Below are 20818 nucleotides of genomic sequence, written 5' to 3' on the forward strand. Positions count from 1 at the left end.
TAAATATTGAAGAATATTAGTCCCGCGTTCTCTCCTTTACTTTTCTTGCTTTCTCCCACAAGAAACTAATCCAGACTTACTTATTTGGGAAATGGATTTAGACAGCGGTAAGCAGGCCTGATAAACGCTGCCCCGCGAGCATTACACTTTATTGTTGATGCCAGAAATATACCAGAGAGGGAAAGGAATTTCTGAAATTGAAGGGTGCCTATACTTTTGCAATTCTTGTTAAAGTTTATTTAATACATCTAAAAAAAAAAAAAAAATAAATTACAAAATGTTTAAAAATCTACAGCTCCCATACAAGCCTAAGCGTGTAACGGTGTAGTCATGTGTTGCTCCACAATGACAATATTAAATACCCAGTCCAGTTATAGGAATTGTCCAGTGCTTTATCACTGATGGACTATTCTTAGGATAGGTCATCAATGTCTGATGGGTGGCATTGTGACACCCGGGAGCGGAGCTGATACATCAACTTTATAGTGGCCGCAGCTGTGGTGGATGTGCAGTACCTGCCATGGACACTACTACATTGATAGAACTGTGTCGGGTGTCGCACCAGATAGGTGAAATGACAGTTTTACAATGACTGATCACACCTCTATATACAGTAGATAACACAGGATCCACCATTCACAATAGATGTCACAGCTCACCTCCTCCTCCTCCTGTGAAATGACTGATCACATCTCTATATACAGTAGATAACACAGGATCCACAATTCACAATATGTGATGTCACAGCTCACCTTCTCCTCCTCCTCCTGTTCAATGACTGATCACATTGCTATATACAGTAGATAACACAGGATCCACCATTCACAATAGGAGTGGTCACAGCTCACCTTCTCTTTCTCCTGTAGAATGACTAATTACTCCTCTCTATACAGTAGATGACACAGGATCCACCATTCACAACAGGTGATGCCACAGCTCACCTGCTCCTCCTGTACAATGACTGATATCATCTCCATATAGAGTAGATAACACAGGATCCACCATTCACAATAGGTGGTCACAGCTCACCTCCTTCCCCTCCTGTACAATAACTCATAACATCTCTATATACAGTAGATAGCACAGGATCCACCATTCACAATATGAGAGGTCACAACTCACCTCCTTCTCCTCCTGTGCAATGATTGATAACACCTCTATATACAGTTGATAACACAGGATCCACCATTCACAATAGGTGATGTCACAGCTCACCTCCTCCTCCTCCTGTACAATGACTGATAACACTTCTATGTACAGTAGATAACATAGGATCTACTATTCACAATAGGTGATGTCACAGCTCCCCTCCTCCTCCTGTACAATGACTGATCGCACTTCTATGTACAGCAGATAACACAGGATCCACCATTCACAATAGGTGATGTCACAGCTCACCTCCTCCTGTACAATGACTGATAACACTCCTATGTACAGTAGATAACATAGGATCTACTATTCACAATAGGTGATGTCACAGCTCACCTCCTCCTCCTGTACAATGACTGATAACACTTCTATGTACAGTAGATAACATAGGATCTACTATTCACAATAGGTGATGTCACAGCTCGCCCCTGTTCCTTCTCCCTACACAATGACCATTGCACATGCACATTATATGCTTCAATAAAAAAGTACTGGGGGGAGTCTGTTCATCGCTGCTAATGTACATGTGCAATTCTTGAAACAACAGGAATGTAAAGTCATTTTCTGATTCCCTTTAAGGACACAGCCGAGGGTGAATACATGTGTGGGATATCCCCCCTGTTAGGACGTGGTGGGCTCCATCACTTCATCTTTAACAAGTGGCTGGGAAGAGGTTAATCCGCCGTATCCTGACTTTCTTCCCCACCTCCAGCAGAGCGGCTGTGCACACGATCTCATCTGCTTTATCAATAACTGCGCTTAATAAGGTTCAAGAAAATGCAATTCATTAGCCGTTTACTGCTAAATTAGACATTTGCAATTACATTAGTAGATGTGTGCGGCGCTCCCTGAGGATCCCCGGTGCTGTGCAGCTAGAAAAAAGCCAGTTTAAGCACAATACCGGATTTATTTATTTTTATTCCGGAGCTTTAACAAATATAACATGTTTTTTCTTCTGTTCCACAGGATCTCCTTCTGTGGAATTGATATTTCTTACCTCCGTCACTTTAAGACTCGGCCGGTATTTGATCGAAGGTTTTGTGAAGACCTATGGTAGTAAATGGCGATTATATGGCACTGCTATATGGGTGCAATACGGCACTGTTATATGGGTACTATACGGCACTGTTATATAGGTGCTATACATCACTGTTATATGGGTGCTATACAGCACTGTTATATGGGTGCTATACGGCACTGTTATATAGGTGCTATACAGCACTGTTATATAGGTGCTATACAGCACTGTTATATGGGTACCATACGGCACTGTTATATAGGTGCTATACATCACTGTTATATAGGTGCTATACAGCACTGTTATATGGGTGCTATACGGCACTGTTATATGGGTGCTATACGGCACTGTTATATGGGTGCTATACGGCACTGTTATATGGGTGCTATACAGCACTGTTATATGGGTGCTATACGGCACTGTTATATAGGTGCTATACAGCACTGTTATATAGGTGCTATACGGCACTGTTATATGGGTACTATATGGCACTGTTATATAGGTGCTATACATCACTGGTATATAGGTGCTATACAGCACTGTTATATGGGTGCTATACGGCACTGTTATATGGGTGCCATACGGCACTGTTATATGGGTGCTATACAGCACTGTTATATGGGTGCTATACGGCACTGTTATATGGGTGCTATACGGCACTGTTATATGGGTACTATACAGCACTGTTATATGGGTGCTATACGGCACTGTTATATGGGTGCTATACGGCACTGTTATATAGGTGTTATGCAGCACTGTTATTGGGTGCTATACAGCACTGTTATATGGGTGCTATACGGCACTGTTATATGGGTGCTATACGGCACTGTTATATAGGTGTTATGCAGCACTGTTATTGGGTGCTATACAGCACTGTTATATGGGTGCTATACAGCACTGTTATATGGGTGCTATACGGCACTGTTATATGGGTGCTATACGGCACTGTTATATGGGTGCTATATGGCACTGTTATATGGGTGCTATACGGCACTGTTATATGGGTGCTATACGGCACTGTTATATGGGTGCTATACGGCACTGTTATATGGGTGCTATACGGCACTGTTATATGGGTGCTATACGGCACTGTTATATGGGTGCTATACGGCACTGTTATATGGGTGCTATACGGCACTGTTATATGGGTGCTAAATGGCACTGTTATATGGGTGCTATACGGCACTGTTATATGGGTGTTATACAGCACTGTTATATGGGTGCGATACGGCACTGTTATATGGGTGCTATACGGCACTGTTATATGGGTGCTATACGGCACTGTTATATGGGTGCTATACGGCACTGTTATATGGGTGCTATACGGCACTGTTATATGGGTGCTATACGGCACTGTTATATGGGTGCTATACGGCACTGTTATATGGGTGCTATACGGCACTGTTATATGGGTGTTATACGGCACTGTGATATGGGTGCTATACGGCACTGTTATATGGGTGCTATACGGCACTGTTATATAGGTGCTATAAAGCACTGTTATATGGGTGCTATACGGCACTGTTATATGGGTGCTATAAGGCACTGTTATATGGGTGCTATACGGCACTGTTATATGGGTGCTATACGGCACTGTTATATGGGTGCTATACGGCACTGTTATATGGGTGCTATACGGCACTGTTATATGGGTGGTATACGGCACTGTTATATGGGTGCTATATGGCACTGTTATATGGGAGCTATGCAGCACTATTATATGGGTGCTATACGACACTGTTATATAGGTGCTATATGGCACTGTTATATGGGTGCTATATGGCACTGTTATATGGGGGCTATACGGTACTGTTATATGGGTGCTATACAGCCATTCTCGCCATGAATAAGACTCTCTGGTCGATAAGCTGCTATATTACTTGTGCCTCTGTGCCCACTGGATAAATATCTGTTTTAATTATTGCAATAAAATGCAAGTTTTATTTTTTCACTCTCCATGATGCTGGATCTTCGTCTTTCCTGAATGTGCTATACAGCACTGTTATATGGGTGCTATACAGCACTGTTATATGGGTGCTATACAGCACTGTTATATGGGTGCTATACAGCACTGTTATATGGGTGCTATACAGCACTGTTATATGGGTGCTATACAGCACTCTTATATGGGTGCTATACAGCACTGTTATATGGGTGCTATACAGCACTGTTATATGGGTGCTATACGGCACTGTTATATGGGTGCTATACAGCACTGTTATATGGGTGCTATACAGCACTGTTATATGGGTGCTATACAGCACTGTTATATGGGTGCTATACGGCACTGTTATATGGGTGCTATACAGCACTGTTATATGGGTGCTATACAGCACTGTTATATGGGTGCTATACAGCACTGTTATATGGGTGCTATACAGCACTGTTATATGGGTGCTATACGGCACTGTTATATGGGTGCTATACAGCACTGTTATATGGGTGCTATACAGCACTGTTATATGGGTGCTATACAGCACTGTTATATGGGTGCTATACAGCACTGTTATATGGGTGCTATACGGCACTGTTATATGGGTGCTATACAGCACTGTTATATGGGTGCTATACAGCACTGTTATATGGGTGCTATACAGCACTGTTATATGGGTGCTATAGAGCACTGTTATATGGGTGCTATACAGCACTGTTATATGGGTGCTATATGGCAATGTTATGATAAGCGCTGTCTGGCACTGGTATACAGCATTCTGTAGTGGTATTATTTATAGCACCAATGTTCTGCAGTACGAAGTCTTATCAATACGGGACTGTTATTCACACTATATAATACTATTATTTACATATAACAGTAGTATTTATTGGATAGCTATGTAGTAGTATTATATAAGGCACTGTTATTTAGCACCATGTAGTAGTATTATTTATGTCACTGTTATTCAGCACTATGTAGTACTATTATTTAGTAGACCTAGGCCTTGTATTTTTGGCACTGATGTTCAGTAGTACGTAGTCTTATTAATATGGGACTGTTATTCACACTATATAATGCTATTATTTATGGTGCTATTAGTCTGCACTATATAGCACTAGTATTTATTAGATGGCTATGTAGTAGTATTATATAAGGCACTGGTATTTAGCAACATGTAGTAATATTATTTATCTCGCTGTTATTCAGCAATATGTAGCACTATTATTTAGTAGACCTAGTATTAGTATTTATGGCACAATTATTCAGCACTAGGTAGCACTATTATTAATAGCACCATTATTCAGCACTGTGTAGTACTAATATTTATAGCACTGATATTCAGCACTGTGTAGTATTATTATTTATGACACTGATATTCATCACGGTATTGTACTATTATGGTACTGTTATTCAGCACTATGTCATACTATTATTTATAGCACCATTTTTCAGCACTCTGTAGTCCTATTATTTATAGCACTATTATTCAGCACTGTGCAGTACTATTATATATGACACTGATATTCATCACGGTGTCATACTATTATGGTACTGTTATTCAGCACTGTGTAGTAATATTATTTATAGCACCATAATTCAGCACGGCGTGGTACTATTATTTACAGCGCCATTATTTAGCACTATGTGGTACTATTTATGGCTCTGTTATTTGGGCAGTTACAGCAATAATATTTGGGGCATACATAATAACATACAACTCCTAAATGATCTGGGATCCAAAAATACATGAAAGGTGAATCCACGCAAAGGTTTGAATAAGCCACCAGTGTTGTCTTCCAGCTTAATTTCACCTGGAGCAAGAGTTCAGTTTCTAAATATTCTAAGTTTTCTGCACCCACCAGACGCTTGTCATTATGCCCCTGTTCCCACCCAGCAATGCATCATGGTTTTGGATAGTTGTGCACATATGATTGTCTATGAGGAGGTACTACATTGAACAACCCAAGTTTAATTCAGTACACAGAAAATATACGGTAAATGGCAGACAAAAAAATGCAGTTTATTGTTGGCACTCACCAGATCGGCAGAACTCATCGACCTCCTGATGGACCATGTCCTTCACTCGATTGCAGTAGGACAACCTTGAGTCTTGGTCGTAAGCTTTCAGGGTCTCACTGGAGCTGTAAGACTTGGGTTGTAATTTGCTGTCATCGCTGTCAGCCGAGGAACTGGTATATCGACGCTCTGTGTCGCGCCGTCTGGTCAGGGATCGGTAAGGTTTCCTCTCTTTCACATCCATGGCACGGGGCTTCTCCTCAACATTGAACAGAATTGTTCTCGGGGAGGTGAGAGAGGAACCGGAAGTGTCACTGTGAACAAGAGAGAAAGATATAAAAAAAATTGAGTATCAGATTCTTTGACCTTCATCAACTCTACGCAAAACAAATCCAAGCACATAGGAAGAGGCCAAGAGACATATCCACAAGTTGAGTATCAGATTCTTTGACCTCCACCAACTCTACGCAAGACAAATCCAAGCACATAGGAAGAGGCCAAGAGACATATCCACAAGTTGAGTATCAGATTCTTGGACCTCCATCAACTCTATGCAAGACAAATCAAAGCACAAAGGAAGAGGCCAAGAGACATATCCACAAGTTGAGTATCAGATTCTTGGACCTCCATCAACTCTACGCAAGACAAATCCAAGCACAAAGGAAGAGGCCAAGAGACATATCCACAAGTTGAGTATCATGTTCATGGACCTTCACCAACTTTACGCAAGACAAATCCAAGAACAAAGGAAGAGGCCAAGGCAACTCAACCCATTTGTCTGGAACGTCACCAGTCCAGACATCAACAAAATGCTTTCATTATTGATTTAGAATAGACTCTACTACGGTCGTTGAACCTCGATGACAACATGGAGACCCTTAGAGCTAATGGGACAAGACATTAGATGATATCTACTAGCCAATAGGTTAGAAGTTTCAGGGTACTGTAATGATGGTCCACACATTTGCTTGACCCTGTGTGAAGAGAATCCAGGAGTGGCAAGTGGTAAATAAATGGAGGGATCTGATCTGGGGTCTTGAGTTTCTTCTACCCATCTTGGGTCTCGAATAATTTTGCCATCTGTTCTGGTGTCTAGATTTCTTTATGGATCTAGATCAATTTTGGAGCTTGTATACATTTTGGATGAAACTACTTTTTAGCTATGTCTTGACCAGAAAACATGCCACAACCCTAACTTTTTTGTGGAGCTTGTAAATGTTCAGGGCAAAGAGGTTCAGTTCACTATGTGGCCAAGTAATTTCTAAAACAATGTCTCTGCTTGGCCTCCATATGGAAAAAGGCTTTAATGCTATAAGCTGGTGACGTTCAACTTCCAATATTGAATCCTATCGGAACATGCACACAACGTGCTCATGTCCATAATGTGATTAGTTTCCATCCATAATCATATATATCATCTCGGAAACATATGTGCTGTTCCATATGATTGTAGCGCCATTAATAATAATTATACAGGCGGTAAAAAGTGCTGACATTTGGGTATGTTGTATATTGCTACTATTTCATTAAGATTAATGGCAATGAAAATGGTCCAGCTGACAAAGAACACATGGTGAATGGGTACGTCTTACTTTTCACGCAAAATATTGGAACCTGATGCTTCTTAGGAAGCAATAATCATATTTAAGGTTTTTCCATTAAATTATTTTATCAAGGCCATCTGTTTGTTGCCTGGTCTATCAAAAATCAAACATATACCTACAGTATATACCACCACATTTACTTATCCCAAGAGAGCAAGTCCTGGACAAGCCCGGGTGGTCACCACTTTTCCCACCAAGTAAAAGACTATAAAAGTATGAACATTTGGCCTGATCTCTGTTGGCTAATACTACATCATTTGTGAAAATGTGACGGCATAGTAGAGCAGCTGACTGGCATTGTGCAGCTGCCGGAGAGAAGAGTCTGACCCAGCCAACTCCTCATAGAGAAGGCAGAGGTGGTTTGATACCATCTCTGCCTTCTCGATCTCTGAGTGCTTTACAAGTGCTGTGTATAAAGGATAAGATGCTCTGATGAGGATGTACGTAGATGCAGAGAGGAATCAGAGGTTGCTGGTTTCTAAAACACAGTCAGCTCTGCTTTGCATCTATGACGCTAATATTTCACTTTCACTGGGGCTAATATACCAGCCCGAGTTATAGGGGAAATCAGATTAAAAAAAAATATTCAAATGTTGAAATTTCCCTCTAACATATTTTACAACCTTATATTATAAGGTGAACACTGTCACTGCATAAGTAGAGCAGCTGAAGTGGAGTGCCAGCTGTCAGCCACAGCCAATGCCTCATAGACTCATAGAGAAGGCAGAGATGGTTTGATACGGTCTCTGCCTTTCCGATCGCTGAGTGTTTTACACGTGCTGTGTATAAATGATAAGAAACTCTGTTGAGGAGGTAGGTGTAGAGAGGAGTCAGGAGCTGCTGGTTTTTAAGAGAAGCAGTCAGCTCTGCTTTGCAGCCAGGAAGCTGAAATTTCACTGTTACTGGGGCTAATATACAAGCCCTAGTTACAGGGAAAAATCAGATAAAAGAAAGTATTCAAATGTTGAAATGCCCTCATAACATTTTTTATGACCTTATGTTATGAGTGGAACTATGTTACTGCATAGTAGACCATCTGAACAACATTGTGCAACTGCAGAAGCGGAGAGCCCAGTGTCAGATACAGCCAACTCCTCATAGAGAAGGCAGAGATGGTATGATACCGTCTCTGCCTTCTCGATCTCTGAGTGCTTTACACATGCTGTGTATAAAGGATTAGAAGCTCTGATGAGGAGGTTGGTGTAGAGAGGAGTCAGAAGCTGTTAGTTTCTAAGAGACCCAGTCTGCTCTGCTGACAGGAGGCTGAAATTTCACTATAACTGGGGATAATATACCAGGCTTAGTTATAGGGGAGATCAGATTAAAAAAAGTAATCGAAAGTTGAAATGCCCCCCCCTAGCATCTTTAACAACCTTATGTTATATGGGGAACAATATTACTGAATAGTAGAGCAGCTGGTGTTAGACGCAGCCAACTGAGAAGGCAGAGATGGTTTGATACCGTCTCTGCCTTCTCAGCTTTGAGTACTGGAGAAGTGGCCTAATATACCAGGCTGAGGCTAATATACCAGGCATAGTTATGGCAGAAACCAGATAAAAAAAAAAGAATTCAAATGTTGAAATGCCCCCCTAACACCTTTTACAGTTAGGTCCAGAAATATTTGGACAGTGACACAATTTTCGCGAGTTGGGCTCTGCATGCCACCACATTGGATTTGAAATGAAATCTCTACAACAGAATTCAAGTGCAGATTGTAACGTTTAATTTGAAGGTTTGAACAAAAATATCTGATAGAAATTGTAGGAATTGTACACATTTCTTTACAAACACTCCACATTTTAGGAGGTCAAAAGTAATTGGACAAATAAACCAAACCAAAACAAAATATTTTTATTTTCAATATTTTGTTGCGAATCCTTTGGAGGCAATCACTGCCTTAAGTCTGGAACCCATGGACATCACCAAACGCTGGGTTTCCTCCTTCTTAATGCTTTGCCAGGCCTTTACAGCCGCAGCCTTCAGGTCTTGCTTGTTTGTGGGTCTTTCCGTCTTAAGTCTGGATTTGAGCAAGTGAAATGCATGCTCAATTGTGTTAAGATCTGGTGATTGACTTGGCCATTGCAGAATGTTCCACTTTTTTGCACTCATGAACTCCTGGGTAGCTTTGGCTGTATGCTTGGGGTCATTGTCCATCTGTACTATGAAGCGCCGTCCGATCAACTTTGCGGCATTTGGCTGAATCTGGGCTGAAAGTATATCCCGGTACACTTCAGAATTCATCCGGCTACCCTTGTCTGCTGTTATGTCATCAATAAACACAAGTGACCCAGTGCCATTGAAAGCCATGCATGCTCATGCCATCACGTTGCCTCCACCATGTTTTACAGAGGATGTGGTGTGCCTTGGATCATGTGCCGTTCCCTTTCTTCTCCAAACTTTTTTCTTCCCATCATTCTGGTACAGGTTGATCTTTGTCTCATCTGTCCATAGAATACTTTTCCAGAACTGAGCTGGCTTCATGAGGTGTTTTTCAGCAAATTTAACTCTGGCCTGTCTATTTTTGGAATTGATGAATGGTTTGCATCTAGATGTGAACCCTTTGTATTTACTTTCATGGAGTCTTCTCTTTACTGTTGACTTAGAGACAGATACACCTACTTCACTGAGAGTGTTCTGGACTTCAGTTGATGTTGTGAACGGGTTCTTCTTCACCAAAGAAAGTATGCGGCGATCATCCACCACTGTTGTCATCCGTGGACGCCCAGGCCTTTTTGAGTTCCCAAGCTCACCAGTCAATTCCTTTTTTCTCAGAATGTACCCGACTGTTGATTTTGCTACTCCAAGCATGTCTGCTATCTCTCTGATGGATTTTTTCTTTTTTTTCAGCCTCAGGATGTTCTGCTTCACCTCAATTGAGAGTTCCTTAGACCGCATGTTGTCTGGTCACAGCAACAGCTTCCAAATGCAAAACCACACACCTGTAATCAACCCCAGACCTTTTAACTACTTCATTGATTACAGGTTAACGAGGGAGACGCCTTCAGAGTTAATTGCAGCCCTTAGAGTCCCTTGTCCAATTACTTTTGGTCCCTTGAAAAAGAGGAGGCTATGCATTACAGAGCTATGATTCCTAAACCCTTTCTCCGATTTGGATGTGAAAACTCTCATATTGCAGCTGGGAGTGTGCACTTTCAGCCCATATTATATAAATAATTGTATTTCTGAACATGTTTTTGTAAACAGCTAAAATAACAAAACTTGTGTCACTGTCCAAATATTTCTGGACCTAACTGTATGTCCTTATGATATGAGGGGAAAAATGTCACTGCATAGTAGACCAGCTGAACGACATAGTGCAGCTTCAGAAGCCGATAGCCCACTGTCAGACACAGCCAACTCCTCATAGAGAAGGGAGAGGTGGCTTGACACCGTTTCTGCCTTCTCAGTCTCTGAGTGTTGGACAAGTGGTGTGTATAAAGAATAGGAAGCTCTGACATGGAGGTGGGTGTAAAGAGGAGTCAGAAGCTGATGGATTTTAAGAGACACTTTGAGCTCTGCTTTGCAACTGAAATGTCACTGTAGCTAGGGCTAATATGCTAGCCCAAAGTTATAGTGGAAATCATATTTAAAAAAAAAAAAAAAAGATTTAAATGTTGAAATGCCCCCCTAGCATCTTTTATGACCTTATGTTATGAGGGGAACAATGTCACTGCATAGTAGTGCAGCTGGACACAACAGTTCTGCTGTGGGAGCCGACTGTCAGACACAGCCAGACTCCCAGTAGAGAAGGCAGAGACAATAAAACATCTAACTGATGTATACACAGCATTGAACAGGTGCTGTGTATATAGTAATAGGAATAGCTAACGGGATGCAGTCAAGAACATAAACTTACCAGGTAAAAAAATAAAAATATTTAACCGCTTAAATATCAACTCCGTCTCCCCTCCTCTTTGTAAGCTTATGAGAGGGCACATTGTGTGAAAAATTAAAAACAGGAAAAATAAACTGAGGCTAATCCAAATTGCTGTTACTAGCCCCCCTCCTATTCCTAACACTTCACATCCCCTAAGTAACCCCCCCCCCAAAAATGTCCAATATGTATTTATTTTCCCACCTATATTATAAAATAAATAAAATAATAATGATAAAAAGTAGAGTATGAAAATAACATATAAAAGGACAAAAATAGTAAACTTGTCAAAAATAAACTCTTTTTAGATTAATACTTCCTTTCTTTTCAAAAATAGTTTTCAGCAGGCTCCTTATCATCACAGGCATTTTCCCCCCTATATTATAATAAAAAAAATAATAAAATAACAATGGTAAAAAAATTATGAAAATAACATAAAGAAAGACATAAATAGTAAACTTGCCAAAACGGAACTATTTTTAGACCTCTCTTTTCAAAAAGAGTATTCAGCAAGCTCCTTATCATCACAGGCAGGATTACATTATTAAAAGCAAAAGACGGACTAAGATCTTTATTTTATTTTCCCATCTATATTATAATAAAAATATAATAAAATAATAATGTAAAAAATAAAAGTATGAAAATAACACAAAAAAAACCCATACATAGTAAACTTGCCAAAAAGGAACTATCTTTAGAATAATACTCCCTCTCTTTCAAAAGAGATTTTTCAGCAGGCTCCTTATCATCACAGGCATTTTGCCAGCTATATTATAATAAAAAATAATAATGCTAAAAAAATTATAAAAATAGCATACAAAAAAGACATAAATAGTAAACTTGCAAAAAAAGAAACTATTTTTAGATTCATACTTCCTATCTTTTCAAAAAGAGTTTTCAGCAGGCTCATATCATCACAGGCATTTTCCCACCTAACTTAAAATAAAACAATAAACAATACAATTAATAAAAATAACAATAAAATAATAATGATAAAAAAATAGAGTATGAAAATAACAAAAAAAACCCATAAATAGTAAACCTGTCAAGAAGGAAATATTTTTTGACTCATACTTCCTCTCTTTTTAAAAAGACTTTTCAGCAAGCTCCTTATCATCACAGGCAAGATTACATGAATAAAAGCAAAAGATGGACAAAGATCTTTGGTTTATTTTCCCACCAATATTATAGTAAAAAAAAATAATAATATAAAAAAGTATGAAAATAACATAAAAAATCATACATTGTAAACTTGCCAAAAAGGAACTATTTTTAGACTCATACTTCCACTCTTTTCAAAAAGAGTTTTCAGCAGGCTCCTTATTATCACAGGCAGGATTACATGAATAAAAGCAAAAGACAAACAAACATATTTGGTTTATTTTCCCACCTATATGATAATGAAAAAAATAATAAAAAAATAATGATAAAAAAAGACATAAATAGTAAATTTGCCAAAAAGAAACTATTTTTAGACTAATACTCCCTCTCTTTTCAAAAATATTTTTCCGCAGGCTCCTTATCATCACAGGCATTTTGCTACCTATATTATAATAAAAAATAATAATAAAATAATAATGATAAAAAATAGAGTATGAAAGTAACATTAAAAAGACATAAATAGTAAACTTGCCAAAAAGGAATTATTTTTAGACTAATACTCCCTCTCTTTTCAAAATGAGTTTTCAGCATGCTCATATCATCAGAACCATTTTGTCACTTATATTATAACAAAAAAAATTATAAAATAATAATGATAAAATAGAGTATGAAAGTAACATTAAAAAGACATAAATAGTAAACTTGCCAAAAAGGAAATATTTTAAAACTAATATTTCCTCTTTTCAAAAAGATTTTTCAGCAGGCTCCTTATCATCAGAACCAGTTTGTCGCCTATATTATAATAAAAAAATAATAAAATAATAATGATAAAATAGAGTATGAAAATAACATAAAAAAATACATAAATAGTAAACTTGCCAAAAAGGAACTATTTTTAGACTAATACTCCCTCTCTTTTGAAAATGAGTTTTCAGCAAGCTCCTTATCATCACAGGCAGGATTACATGAATAAAAGAAAAAGACGTACAAAGATATTTGGTTTATTTTCCCACCTACGGTATATTATAATAATAATAAAAAAAAAATAATATAAAAAAATAGTATGAAAACAACATAAAAAATCATAAATAGTAAACTTGCCAAAAAAACCCTATTTTTAGACTCATACTTCCACTCTTTTCAAAAAGAGTTTTCAGCAGGCTCCTTATTATCACAGGCAGGATTACATGAATAAAAGCAAAAGACAGACAAAGATATTTTTTTTTTCCCCCCATCTATATGATAATAAAAATAATAATTAAATATTAATGATAAAAAAGACATAAATAGTAAATTTGCCAAAAAGAAACTATTTTTAGACTAATACTTCCTCTCTTTTCAAAAAGATTTTTCAGCAGGCTCCTTATCATCACAGGTATTTTGGCACCTATATTATAATAAAAAAATAATAATAAAATAATAATGATAAAAAATTAAAAAATAGAGTATGATAGTAACATTAAAAAGACATAAATAGTAAAATTGCCAAAAAGGAACTATTTTTGGACTAATTCTCCCTCTCTTTTGAAAATGAGTTTTCAACAGGCTCCTTATCACAGGCAGGATTGCAATAATTGTTTAACACAATCATCTCTATACATCAATCACAATATGTGATGTCACAGCTGACCTGCACCCCCTTCCTGCACAATAACCTTTGCACACATGCATTAGATGCTTCAATACAAAATAGGGAGCTAAATGTGTTTATTGCTGCTAATGTGCGTGTGAATTTTTTTAAATAACAAGAAGTGAAAGTATATAAAAAAAATAGTGTGGCCAGTGTGAAAATTGTAAGATTTCTTATTTATATTTTTTAATAAACACTACCAAAAAGTAAAAAAAAATACATTTAACACAAAAAAAAAAATTGAAACAATAGGTTATATTCTGGTAACACGATCACTTTAAATCTTTAATACAAAAATGTCCAATATTGCTTTTCCCTCTATTATTCTACATATAGCCGCCAACAGGATCAATTCACACATTGGTAATAGACGAGACTCTCCCGTTAAATAGTCATTTAGTTACGGTGCAGCTCCTGGCTTCAGTTCCTCTCAGGAAACCAAATTAATAAGAAAATACCTTCTATCACAAGCACCATGTAAATAACAAAAAAAACGGAAAAAAAAACCCTCTCCGCTTTCAAGAAGGCCGAATAGTAAAAATAAATGAAAAGGCAATTTGTAGAAATGAAAAAAAAAAGAAAAAAAAAAAGAAAAAGCGAGTGTATAAATATTAACCAAGTGTGAACGGCCAGATATTAGAGCAGAACAAACAGCGCTTTAATGACAGCCTCTTATTACTTGTTAAAAGGGCAAACACACACAAAAAAGTGGCCCTTCAATCTGCGGGCGCACATAAAAAAACACCTCCTTATTTCCTAAACATACTTGAAAAGCCAATTGAATCTCTGGTAAGAAGCCGGCGCTAATAATAAACAGTCATTCCAGCCGCATCACACATCATTTAACTTCTGTGGGGTTAGACATTTTTTGCCGACGAATAAATGGATTGAACGAAAAGCGTCACATAAACTGGCGCCCAGCCACAATGTAATGTATGTACACAGTGACTGCACCGGCAGAATAGTGAGTGCAGCTCTGGAGTATAATACAGGAGGTAACTCAGGATCAGTACAGGATTAGTAATGTAATGTATGTACACAGTGACTGCACCAGCAGAATAGTGAGTGCCGCTCTGGAGTATAGTACAGGAGGTAACTCAGGATCAGTACAGGATCAGTAATGTAATGTATGTACACAGTGACTGCACCAGCAGAATAGTGAGTGCAGCTCTGGAGTATAATACAGGAGGTAACTCAGGATCAGTACAGGATCAGTAATGTAATGTATGTACACAGTGACTGCACCAGCAGAATAGTGAGTACAGCTCTGGAGTATAGTACAGGAGGTAACTCAGGATCAGTACAGGATTAGTAATGTAATGTATGTACACAGTGACTGCACCAGCAGAATAGTGAGTGCAGCTCTGGAGTATAATACAGGAGGGAACTCAGGATAAGGTATGTAATGTATGTACACAGTGACTGCACCAGCAGAATAGTGAGTGCAGCTCTGGAGTATAATACAGGAGGTAACTCAGGATCAGTAATGTAATGTATGTACACAGTGACTGCACCAGCAGAATAGTGAGTGCAGCTCTGGAGTATAATACAGGAGGTAACTCAGGATCAGTACAGGACCAGTAATGTATGTACACAGTGACTGCACCAGCAGAATAGTGAGTGCAGCTCTGGAGTATAATACAGGATGTAACTCAGGATCAGTACAGGACCAGTAATGTATGTACACAGTGACTGCACCAGCAGAATAGTGAGTGCAGCTCTGGAGTATAATACAGGAGGTAACTCAGGATCAGTAATGTAATGTATGTACACAGTGACTGCACCAGCAGAATAGTGAGTGCAGCTCTGGAGTATAATACAGGAGGTAACTCAGGATCAGTACAGGACCAGTAATGTATGTACACAGTGACTGCACCAGCAGAATAGTGAGTGCAGCTCTGGAGTATAATACAGGATGTAACTCAGGATCAGTACAGGACCAGTAATGTATGTACACAGTGACTGCACCAGCAGAATAGTGAGTGCAGCTCTGGAGTATAATACAGGAGGTAACTCAGGATCAGTACAGGACCAGTAATGTATGTACACAGTGACTGCACCAGCAGAATAGTGAGTGCAGCTCTGGAGTATAATACAGGAGGTAACTCAGGATCAGTACAGGACCAGTAATGTATGTACACAGTGACTGCACCAGCAGAATAGTGAGTGCAGCTCTGGAGTATAATACAGGAGGGAACTCAGGATCAGTACAGGATAAGTAATGTAATGTATGTACACAGTGACTGCAGCAGCAGAATAGTGAGTGCAGCTCTGGAGTATAATACAGGATGTAACTCAGGATCAGTAATGTAATGTATGTACACAGTGACTGCACCAGCAGAATAGTGAGTGCAGCTCTGGAGTATAATACAGGAGGTAACTCAGGATCAGTACAGGACCAGTAATGTATGTACACAGTGACTGCACCAGCAGAATAGTGAGTGCAGCTCTGGAGTATAATACAGGAGGGAACTCAGGATCAGTACAGGATAAGTAATGTAATGTATGTACACAGTGACTGCACCAGCAGAATAGTGAGTGCAGCTCTGGAGTATAATACAGGAGGTAACTCAGGATCAGTACAGGATCAGTAATGTAATGTATGTACACAGTGACTGCACCAGCAGAATAGTAAGTGCAGCTCTGGAGAATAACTGATAACACCTCTATGGTGTTACTGTACAGCTCACCTCCTCTATTCCCCATTGATAAAATGTCTTTTTAATTAACATATAAACCTGATGATTTCTGATCCTTTCATATAAAATACAGTTCTATCATGTACACAGATAAAGACCCGTCCTGGTATAATGTCCCCCTCCAACAACAGCAGCACGTCTGCAAATCCAAACTTCCATTACCTAACAAATCCTCTCTTGCCTAAACTAATAGGCTTTTCTTGACTGATTAGCCTAATGCTGCGTTCTGTCCTGGTTTTGCAGATGGGTCTCACTGGTAAATTGCACATCAACGATTGCGACTGATCAGATCCAGAGCGTTAACATAAAATATGATTTTCGAGCCCAGAGCTTGTAAATCTCACTAATTTCTCACATCTGTGTTAATAAGATTAATGATTAGGCACATGGTCAGCGGCCACTCAGCCATAGAGGAACGCGGGCGCCGCACACCACCGAGCAAAGAGGAGTGCTGGGGAGAAGAGTGCGCCCATGTATACAACCAGAATTACCCCGAGTGTCAGTGTCATTATCCTGTAACCCCAGTGTCAGTGACATTATCCTGTACCCCCAGTGTCAGTGTCATTATCCTGTACCCCAGTGTCAGTGTCATTATCCTGTACCCCAGTGTCATTATCCTGTACCCCCAGTGTCAGTGTCATTATCCTGTACCCCCAGTGTCAATATCATTATCCTGTGCCCCCAAGTGTCATTATCCTGTATCCCCAGTGTCATTATCCTGTACCCCAGTCTCATTATCCTGTACCCCCAGTGTCAGTGTCATTATCCTGTATCCCCAGTGTCAGTGACATTATCCTGTACCTCCAGTGTCAGTGTCATTATCCTGTACCCCAGTCTCATTATCCTGTACCCCCAGTGTCATTATCCTGTACCCCAGTGTCATTATCCTGTACCCCCAGTGTCATTATCCTGTACCCCAGTGTCATTATCCTGTACCCCAGTGTCATTATCCTGTACCCCCAATGTCATTATCCTGTACCCCAGTGTCATTATCCTGTACCCCCAGTGTCAGTGTCATTATCCTGTACCCCCAGTGTCATTATCCTGTACCCCCAGTGTCAGTGTCATTATCCTGTACCCCCAGTGTCAGTGTCATTATCCTGTACCCCCAGTGTCATTATCCTGTACCCCAGTGTCATTATCCTGTACCCCCAGTGTCATTATCCTGTACCCCAGTGTCATTATCCTGTACCCCAGTGTCATTATCCTGTACCCCGAGTGTCATTATTCTGTACCCCCAGGGTCATTATCCTGTACCCCAGTGTCATTATCCTGTACCCCAGTGTCAGTGTCATTATCCTGTACCCCAGTGTCAGTGTCATTATCCTGTACCCCAGTGTCAGTGTCATTATCCTGTACCCCCAGTGTCAGTGTCATTATCCTGTACCCCCAGTGTCAGTGTCATTATCCTGTACCCCCAGTGTCATTATCCTGTACCCCAGTGTCATTATCCTGTAACCCCAGTGTCAGTGTCATTATCCTGTACCCCCAGTGTCATTATCCTGTACCCCCAGTGTCAGTATCCTGTACCCCCAGTGTCAGCGTCATTACTCTGTACCCCCAGTGTCAGTCTGATTATCCTGTACCCCTAGTGTCAGTGTCATTATCCTGTACCCCCAGTGTCAGTGTCATTATCCTGTACCCCCAGTGTCAGTGCCATTATCCTGTACCCCCAGTGTCAGAGTCATTATCCTGTACCTCCAGTGTCAGTGTCATTATCCTGTACCAGCAGTGTCAGTGTCATTATCCTGTACCCCCAGTGTCAGTGTCATTATCCTGTACCCCAGTGTCAGTGCCATTATCCTGTACCCCCAGTGTCAGTATCCTGTACCCCCAGTGTCAGTATCATTATCCTGTACCCCCAGTGTCAGTGTCATTATCCTGTACCCCCAGTGTCATTATCCTGTACCCCCAGTGTCAGTATCATTATCCTGTACTCCCAGTGTCAGTGTCATTATCCTGTACCCCAGTGTCAGTGTCATTATCCTGTACCCCCAGTGTCAGTGTCATTATCCTGTACCCCCAGTGTCAGTGTCATCATCCTGTACCCCCAGTGTCAGTATAATTATCCTGCACCCCAGTGTCAGTGTCATTATCCTGTACCCCTAGTGTCAGTGTCATTACTCTGTACCCCCAGTGTCAGTGTCATTATCCTGTACCCCCAGTGTCAGTGTCATTATCCTGTACCCCCAGTGTCAGTATCCTGTACCCCCAGTGTCAGTGTCATTATCCTGTACCTCCAGTGTCAGTATCATTATCCTGTACCCCCAGTGTCAGTGTCATTATCCTGTACCCCCAGTGTCATTATCCTGTACCCCCAGTGTCAGTATCATTATCCTGTACTCCCAGTGTCAGTGTCATTATCCTGTACCCCAGTGTCAGTGTCATTATCCTGTACCCCCAGTGTCAGTATCATTATCCTGTACCCCCAGTGCCATTATCCTGTACCCCCAGTGTCATTATCCTGTACCCCAGTGTCAGTGTCATTATCCTGTACCCCCAGTGTCAGTATCATTATCCTGAACCTCCAGTGTCAGTGTCATTATCCTGTACCCCCAGTGTCAGTATCATTATCCTGTACCCCCAGTGTCAGTATCATTATCCTGTACCCCAGTGTCAGTGTCATTATCCTGTACCCCAGTGTCATTATCCTGTAACCCCAGTGTCAGTGTCATTATCCTGTACCCCCAGTGTCATTATCCTGTACCCCCAGTGTCATTATCCTGTACCCCCAGTGTCAGCGTCATTACTCTGTACCCCCAGTGTCAGTCTGATTATCCTGTACCCCCAGTGTCAGTGTCATTATCCTGTACCCCCAGTGTCAGTGTCATTATCCTGTACCCCCAGTGTCATTATCCTGTACCCCCAGTGTCAGTATCATTATCCTGTACCCCAGTGTCATTATCCTGTACCTCCAGTGTCAGTGTCATTATCCTGTACCCCCAGTGTCATTATCCTGTACCCCCAGTGTCATTATCCTGTACCCCAGTGTCAGTGTCATTATCATGTACCCCCAGTGTCAGTATCATTATCCTGAACCTCCAGTGTCAGTGTCATTATCCTGTACCAGCAGTGTCAGTATCATTATCCTGTACCCCAATGTCAGTGTCATTATCCTGTACCCCCAGTGTCAGTATCATTATCCTGTACCCCCAGTGTCAGTGTCATTATCCTGTACCCCCAGTGTCAGTGTCATTATCCTGTACACCAATGTCAGTGTCATTATCCTGTACCCCCAGTGTCAGTGTCATTATCCTGTACCCCCAGTGTCAGTGTCATTATCCTGTACCCCCAGTGTCATTATCCTGTACCCCCAGTGTCAGTATCATTATCCTGTACCCCAGTGTCAGTGTCATTATCCTGTACCCCCAGTGTCAGTGTCATTATCCTGTAACCCCAGTGTCAGTGTCATTATCCTGTACCCCCAGTGTCAGTGTCATTATCCTGTACCCCAGTGTCAGTGTCATTATCCTGTACCTCCAGTGTCAGTGTCATTATCCTGTAACCCCAGTGTCAGTGTCATTATCCTGTACCCCCAGTGTCATTATCCTGTACCCCCAGTGTCATTATCCTGTACCCCCAGTGTCAGTGTCATTATCCTGTAACCCCAGTGTCAGTGTCATTATCCTGTAACCCCAGTGTCAGTGTCATTATCCTGTACCCCTAGTGTCAGTGTCATTATCCTGTACCCCCAGTGTCAGTGTCATTATCCTGTACCCCCAGTGTCATTATCCTGTACCCCCAGTGTCAGTGTCATTATCCTGTACCCCCAGTGTCATTATCCTGTACCC

At 40.4% G+C, this 20818-nt stretch overlaps 1 protein-coding gene across 1 annotated transcript in view; it reads right to left on the minus strand.

The window, feature by feature from the left end:
• The window catches only part of LOC142290035 (teneurin-4-like), a 390129-nt gene that overhangs the window by 244968 nt on the left and 124343 nt on the right, over nt 1–20818 (minus strand). The window contains exon 2 of the mRNA XM_075333981.1: nt 6141–6433. Within this exon, the coding sequence (XP_075190096.1) occupies nt 6141–6363 (223 nt within the window). The 5' untranslated portion in view covers nt 6364–6433. The remainder of the gene's footprint in view (nt 1–6140; nt 6434–20818) is intronic.

This window comes from Anomaloglossus baeobatrachus, chromosome 2, assembly GCF_048569485.1.
Source record: "Anomaloglossus baeobatrachus isolate aAnoBae1 chromosome 2, aAnoBae1.hap1, whole genome shotgun sequence".
NCBI lineage: Eukaryota > Metazoa > Chordata > Amphibia > Anura > Aromobatidae > Anomaloglossus > Anomaloglossus baeobatrachus.